Here is an 18,443-nt window from a genome sequence, read left to right as displayed (position 1 = left end):
ATTTTCTCAATCCTAATGTTTATGAAGGTGAACTTGTCCTTTAATTGCACAAAGCAAAGATATATCAGATGTTATCTCTCCCTCCCTCTCTCTCTCTCTTTCCCTCTCTCTCACTCTTGTCTTACAATCACAATAATACCTACACTTTCACTTATCTTTTTACAGGCTATTAAAGTAGAACAAAAGAAATAGATGTTATGTACAACAATGCTAAAGCCAACCTACATGCAATTCTTTGTGATACCGCAAAAAGCAGACAAAAACTTTCCTCTCATAACACAAGCTCCTCCAATCAATGGTTAAGTGTTCATTTTTTTTTTTTTTATTGCTACACTCTTTCACACATATTCTTGTTATACAAATAAGGCATACACAAAACCAATATTCTACCCATCAAATCATACAGCATTATAATTGTGATTAATACAAGTATCACTTTCTTTGGGTTTTCACTCTTCCAGAATAATACACTGCTGTGGTATACATTACCATAACGATCACATCCATCAGTTTCTTTTAGAAATGAAGAGAAAGCTAGAAACATGTTCTACAGCTTCTACAATTTCCTCGAGTTTGCTTGGGCCTGTGGGCCTTACCACACCACTCATCTTTACATTTTAGTGTACACTATTCCTTTTCTGTGCTAGTTATAGGTATGGAGAACAATAGTAATCTTTGTCCAATTATCTTGCATACATTTTTGCATCAGTATCCAGGCAAAATTTGTAAACGCCTATGATCATTAATAATGGCTGATAAATAGGGATAACAATCATCAGAGAAGTAAGCAGAATGAAGTATTCCTAATGCTTGCTAGTACCTTTGCATGTGAGCCATTTCACCCACTCAACCCATCGGACTGTGTACTATAAAATTTGCATAATTCACCGAGTGTAATATAAACTGATTGATAATGACTAGATGTGATTAGATCAATTAAGTTTGATGCTCCAGGCTAACATTTACATGTACAGCTTGCAACACATTGTATTGGTGTACACACACAGCATGCATAGGCCTAACTGGCAAAATGTTCTAATACTTTTGATTTTCTCAATTGCAATTAACTCACAGTGTTCTCAATAAAAATATCAAATTCTAAGGGTACTATTACTCCGAACATATTTTCTGCTTATGAAACCGCATATTAAAATGCCAGGTGTCAAAAGGGTTATATTCAGGCATTGTGCAGTAAGATATGAAGATCACATTAGCTCATTGCTCCTGTGATTAGCACATTTTGGAAACTAACGGGTGAAAAAAAAAGTCACTCTTTGGTCAAGAGATGCTACAGATATTTTCTGGTCACAGCACATAAGGTAATAAAGATGCTTCCCCTCGTTTTGGTAGCAGATATTGGTAGCAGATAGTAGCAGATACCACCCACTAATGGGTACAACGATACCATTCCCATTCCAGGCCCGACATTCTTTAGCCCTTAGCTCTAGGAACATTGTGAGTCATGCATTCAGTCTATTAGCATTTGCAATACCTTAGAGGGTAAAAGACATAGGCATCAACAAGTAAGTCCTTTTTGCATGATCATGGCCTACTATTGCTGACAAGCACTTACAGCAACAGCCTTTTGATATCTTTTGGAGATGTATTTGCAAGAAAGACGTATCACACTCTTCTATAAAAATGCAACAGTCACACACTGCAGCCTTGGCACTCCTAAAGTGATCACAAACTTCCATAAACGAGGCACATGGAATCAATCAGCCTGTGTTGTACTGAATCTCTCTTTATATCATTGTTACATACATCAAATACATGTGTAAAGTGACCAACCTCCATACATTTCTCAAATGTTGATAGCAAAAGCAAACATACTATAAAAGATACCCCTGTTTCCTCATGTGAAAAGGTCTAAAGTACCTGGTAGCTCTTTAAAACTCAAACATTCTAAAATGTCTCTATTGAGCAAGTATTTAAATACATCTATTCAAACACTGCCATAGACAAACTGAGAGATTTTTATGTGCAGCGGTCTGCAACAATAACCGTGTTTTCTTATTGGGGGGGGGGGGGCACACTCTGTTCCCTGTATTGCTATTAAAACTTCTGTAATAGGGCAACAAAATCTCGACAAAGCTACTGTAAATGTGACCGTGCACCTCAAAACGAACATAAAGTCGCACACACTAATTTTGCGTGAGGACTGAAAATAAGTGAAATGGGTCAACCTAGCCGACCTTGACTTTTTCATACTTTCTGAAAGAGCGGGTCTTCTTTTACATTATGCTAAGTAAAATTTGGTATCATAAAACGGGCAGGAAAGTGTGTTTTTTTAGCAGTTTATCTCGAACATTTTTGGTAGAATAGTGTGATTAGGTGTGTCTTTAGAATCCCTTTTTCATTTCTAAAAAACCTTGTCCACACTCTTCACTTTCAACTCTAATAACTTTTGAAAGGATAGTGCTACTGCTTTGAAAGTTGACATTAATTATGGACAGAATGTGTTAATGAGGCATGCTTAATTTCAGTTTAATTTGATAATCCCTTCATTGTTGTTACTCTGGTGGTTTACTTCCTGTTTTTTTGTCCCATTCATCGCACAGCCAGCACGGTTTGGTAAAGATTAAGCGCTTGAATAGACACTGTACTTCAGAGCCTCTTTTCTCAGTTCACACTTTTCCTGAGTTTGTGCTTTCTTTGCGATATTTAGATAGGTTAGGAGAGTCCATTTGATTTGAGTTATACATCATTTTAAAGCTTAAAGTCTGCTCTTTCAAAATATGGTCTTAACTAAAAATTCATGTCTGGCGACTTTTTGTTTGTTTTGAGGTGCAGGGTCACAAATATAACAGAAATGAGGAAATAGATGGAAATGATCACAACCGTAATCATAAAACAAACAGGCTATATTTATAAATGTTCTTCATTTCTGGCTAGGCCACATACTTAGAAAAAAAAGAAGAAAGAAATCAGATTTCCCACAATCAAAAATTTGGTTTAAAACAAATCATACTTTAAAAATATATATCACATAAACATATACATGTCTTGTCTGTAATGACAATATATTGTGGTTCTCGGTAAATAAAATCCTTTCAAAACATAAGGTTTCTATCAAACTGGGATATAATCAACCCAGACCCTACACTACCTGTATCACATCCACATGATTGATGGAAACAAATTAATGTAGCATGAACAAATTTGTCACGAGGGTTTAAACAGAGCAAAAAGGACAGAGCAAAAAAGAAAAAAGAACCTATATTAGGGCAGCATGACTGAAAACAAACACTACATGGCTACAGAACATGTTGATATCCCTTCTGCACACAGCAGTATGTAATCTTTAATTGCTTATTCTTTAAAATTATGCTGTTTGGACACATAATTTTCTGATTCTAAGGCAAAACCTAAGGGTGACAGGAATTTGCCGCTTCTGAAAGTGATTAAAAAAATTCCAGATTGTTCCATTCTGAGGATGATTTCATGTATGTAATTACACTGAATTAACATCATTGGATAGCAATGTATCATACATGCCTGTATCTATGACGTCCTCTGCCATTTCTACCTACAAAACTGTTACTAAGGGGTACAAAATTGTATTGACAACCTCCTTACTTGATTTCTTTCTATGATTTGAATGTGGCAGATCAGTATGCTTGCTAAAACAAATATAAACAAACAATGCTTACACTGGTGTTTATGTTTTTTTAAAAATACTGCCTCTGACACCCCTGGTGCCAAGCCATTAGAAAGATGGAAAACGAAAAAAGAAGTATCTGTATAGCTTTCTCCTCTAGAGCTGCACAGTGGTGTTTATCCCAGAGACTCCACACAGTCTGTGACCATCGTTTTTCCATTGTAGACAGATCTATACTGCTCCGGCAGGGGAAATTCCGTCTGAAATTGAAGAAGAAAAAAGACACAAAAATAAAGATAGATATGTTCAGTGACTAGTAAATAATTTCATACCTGAAGTCATTACTTCAAATTCATCTTGCATGGAAGGTAGCGATACTTAGTCAATTCTAAGGCAAGTACATCTGACATAATTCTTCCATTACATTTCTCTATCTTACAACATAAAACACAAAGAGTTGGACATTTTATAAAAAGGTTGTAGACAGCCTTTTTTGTCATTCAATGCACGTAATTATCCAACAATCGTGACTGACTCTTCAAGGTGATGTTTTGGCCTATTACACAGGAAGCTTTGATTTACCCTGCAGTGAATAAATGATCTTGTTCAGGTTATTGAATGTTTTGTTTCATTTTTCCATCTGAGAAAATGGCTGGAGAGCCCATTTTCAGCTGCACTTATTGGTCTTCATGGGGTCCAGTTGGATGTGAGGTGGGACCACTTCACCGGGTTAAAACACCCTGCTCTTGACGATGAATGAAAGAGGCAGGATCTTTTGTGTGCATGAGCTGTTACTCTTTCACAAATGATCTCCATTCTAATCTCCATTTTATGTCCTATCCTATCAGTTACGTGTAGACTTGGGACTCTGTTACATCTTGAGGTACTTGTTGAGCTTCACCAACTCTCTACCCTGCACTGCACAAAGCCTCAGTCATGTTATGAAATCAAATCTGTCCTGAAAGGGGTAGAAAAGTGAAACTATTTCATTTCAGCTCATCGTTTGACATAAAAGACCAGTCTGCAGGGCAACTCACAAATTCTCCTTCAGCATCGGGGATGAGGACGTTCATCTCGGAAGATTTGGCGCTGATGATCTGAGCATCCTTGCATGCTGCACTGAGGTAGACCATGCAGCCGTCCGTCTTGTCGATGTTGACAATGGGAGTAACACCTGTCACCTGCAAACATGGAGGGAAGTTCGCTGAAAAGGTTCATCTGATTGGAAATTCAACTGGATGAGCGTTCGTTTTATCACAATCAATGAAAATTACCTTTACTTGATAAGACTTTCGCCTGCTGGCTCTGCAGGCTTCTTCAGATCGAGCGTTGTGAGAAGGACTTCCCACGAGCCGACGTAGCTGGCGCACGCCGATCTGAGGAGGAAATTGGTAACCATCCCATATGTAAAGGGTACCTCGGAAGCATTGCAAAGGATTTACCAGAAATACCACATCTCCACAGCATTCAGGCCACACAAGAAACTCAGGAACATCCTAGTCCACCCAAAAGACAAACGATCCATCGATGACCAAGCGGGGGTAGTCTACCAGATCCCATGTGGTAACTGTGAAAGAAGCTACATTGGAGAAACAGTTAGGAAATTTGGCACCAGAAAAAATGAACACAAACTAGAGGTAGACACAGTTAGTGCGTCCTACTACACAAGAGGGAAAAAGAAGGAATCCACCTCCCACATGCACAAGTCGGCCATCAGCGACCATGTGGCCAGTGAAAACCACCACATCAACTGGAAGAAGTGTTCCATCCTAGCCAGAGACTCTGGAAAAACCTCACGCTGGATAAGGGAAGCAATTCACATTCGGAAACAACAAGGGAGAACCTTCAACCGAGACCTCGGACAATATTCACTTTCCTCAATATACGATCCCATTCTCTCAGATCGGCGTGCGCCAGCTACGTCGGCTCGTGGGAAGTCCTTCTCACAACGCTCGATCTGAAGAAGCCTGCAGAGCCAGCAGGCGAAAGTCTTATCAAGTAAAGGTAATTTTCATTGATTGTGATAAAACGAACGCTCATCCAATGGAGGGAAGTTGTCAGGAGTGAGCCACATAAAATCCACAAAGTCCAAGAAACAACATTTCTGCAATTTTTCATCATTATTCTCTATCATATACCTCATTTGATCAATCCTCAATTCTGATTGGTCAAAGGTGCAGTCACTAGCTTTCGTTTCACTGCCCCACAGCCAGCTATGATTATTTTAAGATTTGTGTGGTACATCTTGTGTGTGTACCTATATTTGTGCTCTGTGAAATAATATATTATACCTTATATAATTTCTCTGACTGGTAGCAAAACAACTTCATTTCAATGCCCTGATTTAGCATAAATGTATGTATCTTAAATCAAGTGGGATATGGTATATAAAACAAATATTGACTGTTCCTTTATTCTTTTTTTTTTTTTGGTCATGGTTAAAACTATTTGCCATCTGTGATTTCTCAACAGCACTTTGCCCCAAGACAAAACCCTGGACAAATGGTAAATGGTTTTGTATAATATTCAATGTACAGATTTTATAAAGAGTGAAAAAAAAAAAAATATGGCTCGCTTTAATTTGAGCCTTTGGCTGTTCAAATATAATTTGTTTTTCATTCTTGTGTAGAATTTTCAAAATTCTCTTTATTACTGGATTTATTTATCATCAATTCTTTCTTTGACAACACATTTGAGCAAAACAAATTTGCTGTTTCTCTGGTAATTTTTGGCAAATTCTTTTGTAAATTTTGTCCTTACCATTTACCAGATTTAATGAGTCTAGACCAGTTCTATCTACCAGGATTCTTTCTCCAGTGTGAGATATACAGTAAAATTCAGAGGTACTAATTTAATGACAAGGTGATAATTTCAGCAAATATTTTTGCCAGAATTGAATGGGTTAACTGTCCGGCACAATCAGTCTGTAACAAACAATGTATTCCAGGCAGAGAATGGTCACTGTCTTCCCATTTTGCTGTTGCGGAACTTCTTTAACCTGTTGAGGACGAGTCCCGAGTATACTCGGGCAGGTGTCTATGGGAAATGCGTGTTGCAGCAAAATCAGCCCGTCCTCAACGGGTTAACAGTAATAATTTTCAATAGGGGTAGGAGATGTAATCATCTGATGAATAACTAATGTGTCTAGTGACAGAGGTAATAGAAATTTCCAGAAGAACTGACTGATGCAAAAAAAAAGAAGAAGATGTAAGTGAATGTATGTGTGTGTGTGTGTGTGTGTGTGTGTGTGTGTGTGTGTGTGTGTGTGTGCATTATCATATCATTTTAATTACACAAAGGCATTAAAAACAAAACAAAAACCTCTTCCAAAAAAACTTGTTTCACCAAGCTCCTATGTGCGGGATAGGAAAGATCCAATCCTAAATCTCAACCCTCGACCATCTGACAAATACCTTTAAACATCAGGATATCTATACTAGGGTTTCCCTCAGTTTTTGCCTCAATCATGACTGGCCAAGGTGCCCTGAAACTTTTTTTTTTTAATGATTTATCTCATTCTATTTCATCGTGTACCAATTTGTTAAGAGCTGAATTGTTTCAGGTGGCCAAGATGGTGTTATAAAATTCCTTCTCACATGATTCCAGCTCCGTTTGGCACTTCCTAAATTCTGAAATTGCATTGGACCTTATCACTGCAGTCAGAAATGATGAACAAAAGTAGTCAATTCACTTCACACACAAACACAAAGTCACTTGATTATTCACAAACCTGTATCTGTACGCTCTGACTGTTGACAACATCCACAGATCCAAGCACGCTTTCGAAGACAACGCCAACTTTCTTGCAGCCATCTGCAAACACAGAACCACAGTCACAACAAAAATCAGAAACTGTTTGCTCAAATGGTCAGGTAAAGATTTGAGTAAATTAAGAATTAATACAGTACTGTTACCAATGTGCATTCAAAGTTTTCATTATCTATTATGGCCTACATTTACATTACTTTTGTGATTTCTGGGCACTGTGTTAACAAGCCAAACCTCTTACATACATGACCATACCTAACTCCAGCAGTGATTCTACTAATACTTTGCTGAACTGGTGGAAATTTTGTTATATCTTCTGTGGGAGATGTTTGGAAAGAAAGAAAGGTGGCTTTGATAAAATAGCACTTGAAAGCATCTCAGCTACAAACTTTTAGCAACTTTACCAGGTTGTCATGGTGGTGGGTTGCATTTCTGATTAAGAGAGAAGCTCTTATTTAATTTGTTATGATGATTTCTCCGAAGACTGTAAAAAAAAAAAAATCCACTTTTAAAGTACTACAAAGGCTACTTGGGAAAAACTTACCAATCGTGATGGAGTTGACCTTTGATGGTATTGTGATGGTACTGTTTTGGCACTTGTAGATATACACCGTTTGCTTCATTTCGGGGTTGTTTATCTTCACGTCATGGGCATTCTCAAAGTACTCCTGTTGAGTAGAAGGAAACAAGGCAAGAACTTTCTGTTAGCAAGGTTTCTGAGGCAATATTCAAGTGCTCATAAGCAAACCAAACAGAACTATACTCCACCATACAATGAGTTGTATCCATAAAAACAATTGCTTATGACAGCCTTTTGTTTGAATCTGTATGCATAAAAACAAGCAATTGAGGGTATCGCCAATACGTAGGTGCCGTGCGCAGAGCAGCATTTTAGATGCATTATGGGATAGCTCATGTGGCAAACTAGCCCCGGTTTTGGCTGCACATGCACTTACAACACGCTCTGTCTTTATAAAGAGGTATTTTTTTGTTGAAGATTTCTTCGCTTTCCATCATGTGACCAGCACATTGAAGCCTTGCAGTAGTGAACCATGACTCTAGTGACCGCAAATCAGTAAAGCTTAGACACTTTCAACTCTTTTAAGCTGAATTATAGCCAAGAAAAAAAGGGCAAACCACGGAAAAGCAGACAAAGAACTCCATTGAATCATATAGGAACTGCGACTCGCGTTAGACAACCGGAAGCGAACAATGGACTGAGGAATCCCACAGTGCACCTGTGACAGAGCTCTTTAGCGTACGCATGAGTTTTTTACGTCATTGGCGATAGCGAGAATTGCTTGCCAGCACAAAAAGCATATGCTTAAAAATGTATGCATAAAATGGACCCTTTGTTTGTTCTTCCCAACATTTGCGTCTGATTTTCAAAGCTGTAAAATGAGCATATTCTCTTTTAAGCATCATTTTCATATTCATAGGGTGTAAAAGAAAGCTGCTTTGGACCGCCACTTTGTGTTCGAGCCCTCTACTGTACAGCTCTACTGTATAAGCTGTTATTTTCGCGAGGGTTTGATTTTCGCAAATTTCACGAATCATAGTTGGACCGCGAATTTAACAACAAGCGAAAATGTGGCCATGCGTTAGGGTAATAGCGCATTTACAATAACCTTGATGTCAATTCGTGAAAACAACATCTCGCGAAAATGTTCATCACCTCCTCATTCGCGAAAATATCTGTACGCAAAAATAACAGCTTACACAGTAGTACAGTGTGGTATGTATTTGGGTCACATTAGAAAGTGATCCCCTTTTGGCTCGGTACAGTACGGCACGGTACGCTTCAGGAGAATGCTAGAGCACAACCTGAAAGTCTCTTGCCATTAATGTACATAATGTAGAGCCATTACAACAGTTTTACATGAAAGCAATGTCACTGTCATCCCACTGTTTCTATAATACTCTCCTCATCTTGCATGTACATATGTATCCATTCATTCTTTTGTGTCCACTGCACCTAGTCCAGTCCATACTAAGTCCATATATTTGGGTTTTTCAGATGAATAAAAACACAGTGTCAAGCCCATGATAGGGTCAATGACATAAAGACATATCCCACCAACAATTAAGAATTAGATACAAATCAGATTTGAATGAATGGGTGAGCAACTGAAGAAAAAAATGAATCAATGACTGAATGGATAAATAAATTAATAAATAAATAACCACTAACAATAATTGATGCTGGGTATTTACAATGACTCTGCTAAAGGATGCATGGTTTTTGTTCTCACCACTTCCCACTTCTTCATGACCAGCTCGTTGCGGGGCGGCTTCTTGGTCGGGGCAGCGGCTGCTACAGGCTTAGCAGGAGCAGCGCGCGGCTTGAATGGCTGGGGGGAGGAGGAGACTGGCTTGGTCTGCTTCCTCAGCTCAGGGTTCTTGTGTGTCTTCATGTCATCTGTCACCTTCTTCAGGCCTGCCACAGACAGACAGACATTAAGAAAGACAGACAGACAGACAGACAGACAGACAGGAAAAGAAGGATAGATATACCAAAAGATATAAAGAAAAAACAATGAAATATAAAGAAAGAGATAGAGAGATAAAGTAAAAGATAGAGATACAGACAGACAGACAAAAAAATACAAAATCAAAGAGGAAAAAAGAGACAATCAAATATATGGACAGAAACAACCAGACAGAAAAATGGAGCAAAATACAGTAGAAGATGAAGACCACAAGACAGATATACCGACAGACAAGGAGAGAGAAAGAGAGTTCGATGATCATCATGACTGAAAATCTTGTCCCAAAGATGGCCTTAACTGTCATGTTTATTTGTGTGCTCTTGTTTTCGTTGCTGCTGTTGTTGCTGCTGCTGTTGTTGTTGCTGACGTTGATGCTGTTGCTGTTGTTGTTGTTGCTGTTGTAGTTGCTGCTGCTGATGTTGTTGTTGTTGGTGGTGGTGGTGGTGGTGGTGGTGGTGGTGGTGGTGGTGGTGGTCTACTCTTTGGCACATTTCTCTATTTATCAATTTTCTTTCTTTTCGGAACAGGCTATAACAACTCTCCTATCATTAGAAAAGGTCAATATTATATTGACTGCCCAATACCAGGAAAGTATTGTAAACGAAATCTACAGCACAATGACAAGCTGAAGAATAATTACTATCAATCAGATACCAGAAGCCTGGAATCAGTCAACAAAATAACATTAATCCAATCATACCAACATTGTGGACAACAAAGGTGTGCCAAGCAAATCCATAGATTTGATAAGAACAGGATGAACCCTACTTCAATTAGTTATTCATCATCTTGATTGGAATTTAGCACAAATGCAACATTTTTGCATTCTTTTTTAGCTGCATTGTATCATCACAAAAGCAGCCCTGCAATGAATATGCAAGGTAACACATGCCACACGAGCTGACATTGTTCCGTTTCAAAATGAGTGACTTGGGTAAGTTAATCGCAAACAGATTTTAAAATTTTTCAAGTATGAAAAGACACATTCGATATGCATTTATTCAAAGCTTAATTTTACCTAACATGAGAAACACAGTAGCACAAGGTAGCATGATACTCTCATTTTCCAAACTAGAAATATTGTACAGCAGTGACTTTTTAGTCCTATCAAACACCATGTTGAAATTGACTAATAAATATTTGAAAACATAAATAACTGATAAAATTATCACTTCGGACATCCAAAAAACTGATTGCCATGGCAGATATCACAATTTGTAGAAAACATCTATGTCTTTCAAATTGCTCAGCTTACTGACATCAGACTTTGATGAAACTTTCGGGTGATCTGACTTTTGTTTCAATTGATGAAAATCAATTTGAACAGATCATCTCATAACCTATTTGAAGCAGCAAGTCTACAGTATCAAAATTGATGAAATTCTTGCATCGAGTTGTTATGACTGCAACAGATGATAAATTGCTCTACATTGATGTAATAAGCACTGAATTAATAAGTGTTTAGTAGTAATATGTAATTAAAAAAAGAAAATCAATGGGCATAGATGCTCAGATAGGTATCTTGCCCAACAGCCAGGGCTGGTTCTAATCCTATTAGCATGCAGCAGGTACTGCATGTTTAGTCAAATTCATGAAATTACAACTGTAGATGCCTGTCTGGTAATCAAGAGGTTGTAGGTTCAAAATTCTGCCGAGTACGTATGCCCATAAGTTTTTACCATGGCTACTACTAAACATTGATTAATCTGGTGCTTATCACCTCACTGCAGGGCAATTTGTCAATCAGTTGCAAGGTCTACACTAGTTCACTCACCACTAGTGATGTCAGTGCCCTTGTTGAGGTCAGCAAAGAGGGCGGCGCGGCCTTCAGAAGCAGCATCTTTAGGGGCGGGGCCAGAGGGTGCCTCAACAGGTGGTGGGGGTGGAGGAGGGCCTGGGGGTCCACCAGCAGGGGGTCCAGCAGGGGCAGAAGCAGGGACTACACCGGCAGCATCCTTTCCCTGGGGGTGATGGAAGGAGGGGGGCAATATACATGAGATGATTACCAGAACAATTGTGAAAATATGATGCACAGGCCTTAGTGTGTCAGTGAGAATTGGATGCATGAGGTAATGTTACAATGGCATTGACCCATAGGCCCATATTCACGAAGGTGGTACAATTGAAACCATGGTTTAAATCATGGACAAAGACCACATTTTTTTTATGGGGCGCCAAGTGTCGATGAAATGACTGATTTTGTAACGAAATAGGCCATGCGACAATTGGCGCCCAATAAAAAACTATGGTCTTTGTCCATGGTTTAAACCATGGCTTCAATGGTACCACCTTCGTGAATTCCAGCCAAAAGGTGTAGCTAAGTGGATTTTGAGCCACTTCTACAGTTAACAAGAGCATCCGAGTCCACTGACACATGAGACATGATAATGCATCCATATTTTCCAATGAATGGTTTAATATACAGTCTAGATACATCGAATAGTAAAATGCCATAATCAATCCTTTTTTCTCACCATGTGTCTGGTAACAAAAAGAAATACATTCAGTGTGACAATTTACAGGAAGGAATTAACCTCTGCATTGTCATGCAAAATTTACTGGAAGAATCTCAGGTGTATGATAAAAGTCTCTCATGTCTAGTTAAATCTGTGAAAAGTGATGGTCAAGTCTTCTAGGTGGTGAAAGAAGTACAACTAGATCCAGACAGGTTTCGAAAAATATCCACTTCCATGCATGAAAACAAGCAGCTTTTTGATTGGCAGGGTTCACTTTGGAAAAGGTACATTCGTAGGTCTACTACCTACATGCTGTGACTGAAAACAAACAAACAAACAAACAAACAAACAAACCAAAATCAACCCCTTCTTGTCCTGAGTCCTGTTTCATGAAGCCGTTTGTAAAGTTATGCATGACTTCACGAGCGACTGGAATATGATGTGCCAATATGTGTGTTTATTTTTTTTTTCTTACATTCTAACTAAGTACGACTGTATGTCAATATCTTTTTATCTAAATTGGGGCAAAAATATACTTGCAACTATAAATGTGTATTAACATGTATAAGAATAATCATTATCATCTGCAAATTTCAACTTTAGCTATTGAAATTAATAATGATTAGGAAACTCACTTGGCTTACCATATTCCAATCATTCTTAAAGTCATGTGTAACTTTATGAACAGCTTTATGAAACAGGGCCCAGGTCTAGTAGACCAGACCTACCTGCCTGTTCCAGGATGTCCCTGTCAGGTGATGAGTCCTAACATATTTTTCCAGCTCCTGAAGGATTTTTACCAGGCTGGTGGTCCATTCCTTGTGGATTGGCTCCCTACATCAAAAACCATGTGGAAGGAACAAAACAAACCATTACACAACACACTTAGAAAGATTCTAGCTATTCAGTTGGTTGATTGCTTCTGCTTCTGCTTCTACTTCTACAACTTCTACTTCTACTTCTACTTCTACTTCTACTTCTACTTCTACTTCTACTTCTACTTCTGCTTCTACTTCTACTTCTTCTTCTACTTCTACTGTACTTCAGAACTCGACAGGATCTATCACTCTGAATGTAGCATCGAGGGGACCAGTGAGTGTCCCGTGCAGTGCAGGCAGACTGTGCTTGTAATACACGGTGCAAGTAAAAAAGGCCACAGCATTTTATCGGTTGAGTGATGTGAGTGCACCCTTAAAGGCTTCTATTGATGTGGAAGCCAGGATACTGGTTGGGAGCACATTCCATGTCAGTACATGCTCATCATGTGACATGCCATTAAAAGTACCATTGCAGGCTGTCACTGCTAAGCCGTGCAATGTTTGCCGAGCGATTTTCGATAATGCACAGCTGACATCACCAATTTCCATTGACTCCCATGTTGGAATTACGATCAACTCATAGCTATTGCATCACTGCACGGCACAATAAACATACTCTTGCCATGCGCACTAAATCAGTTACAAACATGCATGCTTTCAGTCCGTCTTTTTCCTATGTAGATACTGTCAACAACTTTAATAAATCCCCTTCACTCACAACTTTGTGCCACAATACAATGTACATTGTACATTGTAAAACCATGACACAATGTACATCCTTCCACAAAAAAAAAAAACTAGAGAAGCACTCTGAGAGTGCAGACCTCCGCCAAGCATGCAGCTCATTTCCACCACTGATCTTGATCTTCCATAGAGATATCAGTGATTTCCGTCCATACGTACTTACAGCATTGTGTGCTGAAAGTCGCCCGATTTCCCAATATAGAAGCCTTTGTTACGTCATAAACCCTCAGCTGCACGGCGCACCTTGCCCTAGCAGAAACTAGAGCACGCACTTTAGTGCGTGCATGCAAACCTCAAATATGCGCAGCCTGAACTCCCAAGTTCATTGACCCTACCTGCCAAAATATCAGAAATTCTCGGATCACTATCAAAATTAAATTATCTGTTACTTGTATCATTCTAAACCTTTCCTGCAAGTTTCATCCAAATCTGTGAACTACTTCTTGAGTTATTTTGCACATGGACAAACTAACTACATGTAACACACAAACAAACATACCAACGGTAATGAAAACAGATTACCTCCTCCCTTGGCGGAGGTAAAAATGTGGTTGCCATTTACTACTACATACTAAATTCAAGAATCTGTGTGGACAACATCCGTTGACATCCGAGGTGTTGCATAAGACAAATAGTAATTGGTCTTTACTCATGCAGTGGAACTTGATTTCACCTCACGAGGAGTCCTGTTCCATCACACTCATGACCATTCTCTATTTGTTTATGTTCCCTAAGAATAACACTTTTCCAGTTATTGTAGATTTTGAATTTGACTGTTGACCTGTTTTTGTGAAACACTCAAGATACAATGGAAAAGATTTGAAGCAATCAAGACACGATATGCCGCGCTTTGTCAATTTTTGAGTATCGTAGCGGAATGGCCATCTAGTGAGATGGGAGAATAAGGAGAATCATAATTTTCAGTACTTAGAGGTAGCTATTGTAACACCAGAAATATTTGCAGCATGGATTTTTTTTAGTGAACTGGAGTGATAGCCTTTTTCACAGCATGATTTTTGTGTGAAATGCCACAGTGGCATTCAATGAATAGTGTAGTCAAGAACGTTTACATGCACCTTATTTTTGTGAAATTTCTTTTAAAAGAAAAATCTGGTTTTGCAGTATATTCATTATGGCTTTGATATGATGAAGACAGGAGTCTTTCAAAACTCTTGGCCAACTGAGGTGGGGGAGGAGAGGAAACAGCCAACTCACTTTTCCTTGTAATCCTTGAGAACCCTGTTGGTGTAGAACTGGGCAGATCCGATCATCTCCTTCACATATGGGGCGGGCTTTGGGGCCTGGAAAAAGGAATGTCAAGGACACATGATTAGCACACTGCCATGCCAGGTTAACCTGTTGAGGACAAGTCCCGAGTATACTCGGGCACATGTTTATGGGAGTGATAGCCTTTTTTCATGTTTATGGGAAATGCATGGTGAAGCAAAATCAGCCCGTCCTCAATGGGTTAACTTCATACATATGCACCACAAAAAACGAGTGAAGCATTTTACAATATTTATGGGGAATGATCATTGCAATATCAACACCAGGGAAATGGACTTTCTCGCAGCATGCACACACACATTAAGAAAATGAATTCATGAAGAATCGGCATCTGTCTTATGGGTATGTCAGATCTACATGATGAAATTATCCTCCATACAATCAGATATTTTGTGTAAAACTTATACAGCAACTGCATGCTGCATACAATGCTTTCTTTAATAACATAGTAGTGGTAGAAAAGCACACATTAGCATCAAAAGTTTCTAGTACATTCTCAAGTAATACAAAATGTATGTAAGTTTCTTGTCCAGAATACCCAGTGTTAATATCTTCCTTTAACTCTGGATTAAAAAAGAAAAACAAAAAAAAGACAAAAGCATAATTAATGTAACCTCTGTCCATTCTTAAGTCATACTGACCACAGTAACCCAGCCCAGCATGGGCACGGCCTCGCTGAGCGCAGACAGGTGGTTGAACATCTTTGACGCTCGCCTCGCCTCACGGTACTGCTGGACCTCATTCAACTTCTCCGACGTTGGCTGGAGAAGCTTTTGCAGGACATCCTAATAAGACAGGGAGAAATTTGGTACATTTACAAATTAAGGCACCTGTATCCTCATGCACTTATTCACGAAATGAACAAATTTTCAAAGCATAGAGGCTAGATCATACATAGGAAGACTTCCTGGATACTAATTCCTTTCGCTATTGGCTAAAGCACTTTAGTTCAAACTGCTCATTTTTTTCTGTTGTGAAAACTGTTTTAAAATCTCGTAGATTTAAACACAGTTGCCTATGATACAAAGTTGACTATTTGGAGCCTGAACTCATTTCACTACTGAAGAAAAAGGGGGATTACAGTGGTTAAACAAAGATTCAAGTAACATTAAAAAAAATCTGAAGGGGTAAAACATTGGTCTCTCATTTGGAGATATTCAACCAAAGTTAAAACAGAGGCCTCCCCCCCCCCCCTTTTAAAATTTCAGGGCTAAAGTTAAAACTAGAAGTTACTAGTTACTTCAATATGAAGCAAAAAAGACATCAAATCATTTGATTACTTTGCAGAATTTGTTTGCTGCATGGTTTTTTGTTTGTTTGTTTTTTGGGTTTGTGTTTTTTGGTGGTTTTTTTTTTGTTTTTTTTGTTTGTTTGTTTGTTTGTTTTTTTTTTTTTGGGGGGGGGAGGGGGGAGGAGTCTGACATGTGTGTCTATGGGGGACTTTATGCAGGTGTAGGACCTCTAAAGTAAGCTGGCAGAGTTAGCTCACCTGAGGGGGCTGTTTGCACTCAGCGACCAGAGAGATGAAGGCCCTCTGGGCCTGGAAAGCCTGATTGAAGATGGCCGCCTGTGGGAAGACAAACCAGGAGACGTCAGGACAGTCAATAGTCAATGGGACTCGTCACATGGTAAGGGAAGGTTGATGTTTTTTCAAAGGTCACTTTGAATGTTTGAATGCATGTGCTTGCATGTGTGTGTTTGTCTGTGTGTGGAAGGAAGGTAATATTTTTTATAGGGAAGGAAACATATTTCATCACAGAAGGAGTTACTTTATACTTTTATTGTGTCCAAATGATGCAAACATTTCTGTATAAATGTTGCATAGAAATTCCACTTCAGCTTATTGTCCTCATATCATTTCAAAAGAAATAACACATTTTTGTAAATTATACCATTGAAAAAGAAGTGAAGTGTGTGTCTGTGCATGTGTATTTCTTTGTGGGGTTTTGTGTGAGTGTGTGTGTGTGTGTGTGAAGATTTAACTCCAAGCCATGTTCAAGTGACTTTCATATACGTACAGAGTAAAAAACAAAGAAACAAAAGATGCTTCATTCAAATTACATACAGGTCTGTACAACAGTTAAAATTTTTCAAACATTAAAACATATTTTCAGGTAAAGTTTTCCTAAAATTGACCTGAAATACAGATCAATGAATTATGTAATATGTAAAACTCAATATGACAAAGTTTAAACTGTAATGTCATCAGTCTGTCCAAATTTTAACAGAAATCTGATCACAATGTTATCGGTTTTCATACAAACTGAAAAATCCTAGTGGATGGCTGATAAAATAGAATAAGAGACCTCTCTCCAGCAAAATTTCCAAAACGAGAGAGAGAAAAAAAGAAGAAAGTATATTACATGTGAGACCTGTCATTCAAAAGGACAAAATAGTGTGTCACGGTAATGGCCATGATTGGCATGAAAATAACAGTTTGCAGGATGTATGCTAACTATGTGGTTTTCCAAACCAGAATTTGATACCTTTGGACAAGGAAAATTACCTAGCACCTGTAGGCAATTGTCTCATTTTCAATAAAAACACACACTAACGCTATCGGTAACATTAATTATTCAACATGAGGAGTGTGATGTTCTACAAGCATTTCAACAAGAGGCAAACAGAAGCATGTCTTTATTGACTGCCTGCCTTGTTTCTCTTTCCAAGTTGCTCTGGGGGGCAGAACATGGTCCCACCATCACTGACAATGAAATAGTTATTGGGTGTGGGAATATGCCAAGCACATTTTTAAGGTGCGCGCGAAAACAACGTGTCCTAACCTGCTCTGCAATTTCTCCTCCGATCTGGTTGCTAACGGCGATGAAATGTGCTACTGGTCCCGTCACGAGGATGTCATAGTCCTGCACGAATGCAGATGATCCTGAGGGCAGTGGGGATATATTTGAATAAGAAAATCTTTGTAGACCTTGTGTTTTTTTTTTTAAATTAATAGGATACATATTCAAAGGACACACAAAAAAGACTGATCAGACTATAATCTGATTTTAAGAGGATTCACTTATGAAAATTAGTGAGAAGTGTTCCCTTTCTATCATTCTTTTCCAAATTTTTGAATGCTCATATCACTCATCAGAGTTACAACTGATGATATAATGAAGAAAATACATAGCAAGAGTATAATTTGACATGAAGAAAATGACCAGCAACAAAACAATAAAGTACATCTATATCCTATTTCAGAGATGACTGGAGGCAAATTTAATTCGAGAATACATTGTATGGTTAGACACTCCCTTGTCACAAGGCATGATTTGCC

General features: G+C 38.5%; 1 protein-coding gene across 1 annotated transcript in view; it reads right to left on the bottom strand.

Annotated features, from left to right (window-relative positions):
• Nucleotides 1-292: 292 nt before the first annotated feature.
• The window catches only part of LOC140239406 (adenylyl cyclase-associated protein 1-like), a 38,481-nt gene continuing 20,330 nt past the window's right edge, over nt 293-18,443 (bottom strand). The window contains exons 3-13 of the mRNA XM_072319247.1: nt 17,947-18,047; nt 16,653-16,730; nt 15,805-15,948; nt 15,092-15,177; nt 13,043-13,148; nt 11,633-11,819; nt 9,622-9,806; nt 7,914-8,037; nt 7,332-7,414; nt 4,639-4,782; nt 293-3,861 (exon numbers count right to left, since the gene is read on the bottom strand). Coding sequence (XP_072175348.1) covers nt 3,778-3,861; nt 4,639-4,782; nt 7,332-7,414; nt 7,914-8,037; nt 9,622-9,806; nt 11,633-11,819; nt 13,043-13,148; nt 15,092-15,177; nt 15,805-15,948; nt 16,653-16,730; nt 17,947-18,047 — 1,322 coding nt within the window. The 3' untranslated portion in view covers nt 293-3,777. The remainder of the gene's footprint in view (nt 3,862-4,638; nt 4,783-7,331; nt 7,415-7,913; nt 8,038-9,621; nt 9,807-11,632; nt 11,820-13,042; nt 13,149-15,091; nt 15,178-15,804; nt 15,949-16,652; nt 16,731-17,946; nt 18,048-18,443) is intronic.

Source organism: Diadema setosum, chromosome 16 (genome assembly GCF_964275005.1).
Source record: "Diadema setosum chromosome 16, eeDiaSeto1, whole genome shotgun sequence".
NCBI classification, from domain to species: domain Eukaryota; kingdom Metazoa; phylum Echinodermata; class Echinoidea; order Diadematoida; family Diadematidae; genus Diadema; species Diadema setosum.
Note: the sequence above shows the minus strand (reverse complement) of the source record. Positions and strands in the feature narration are given on the sequence as shown.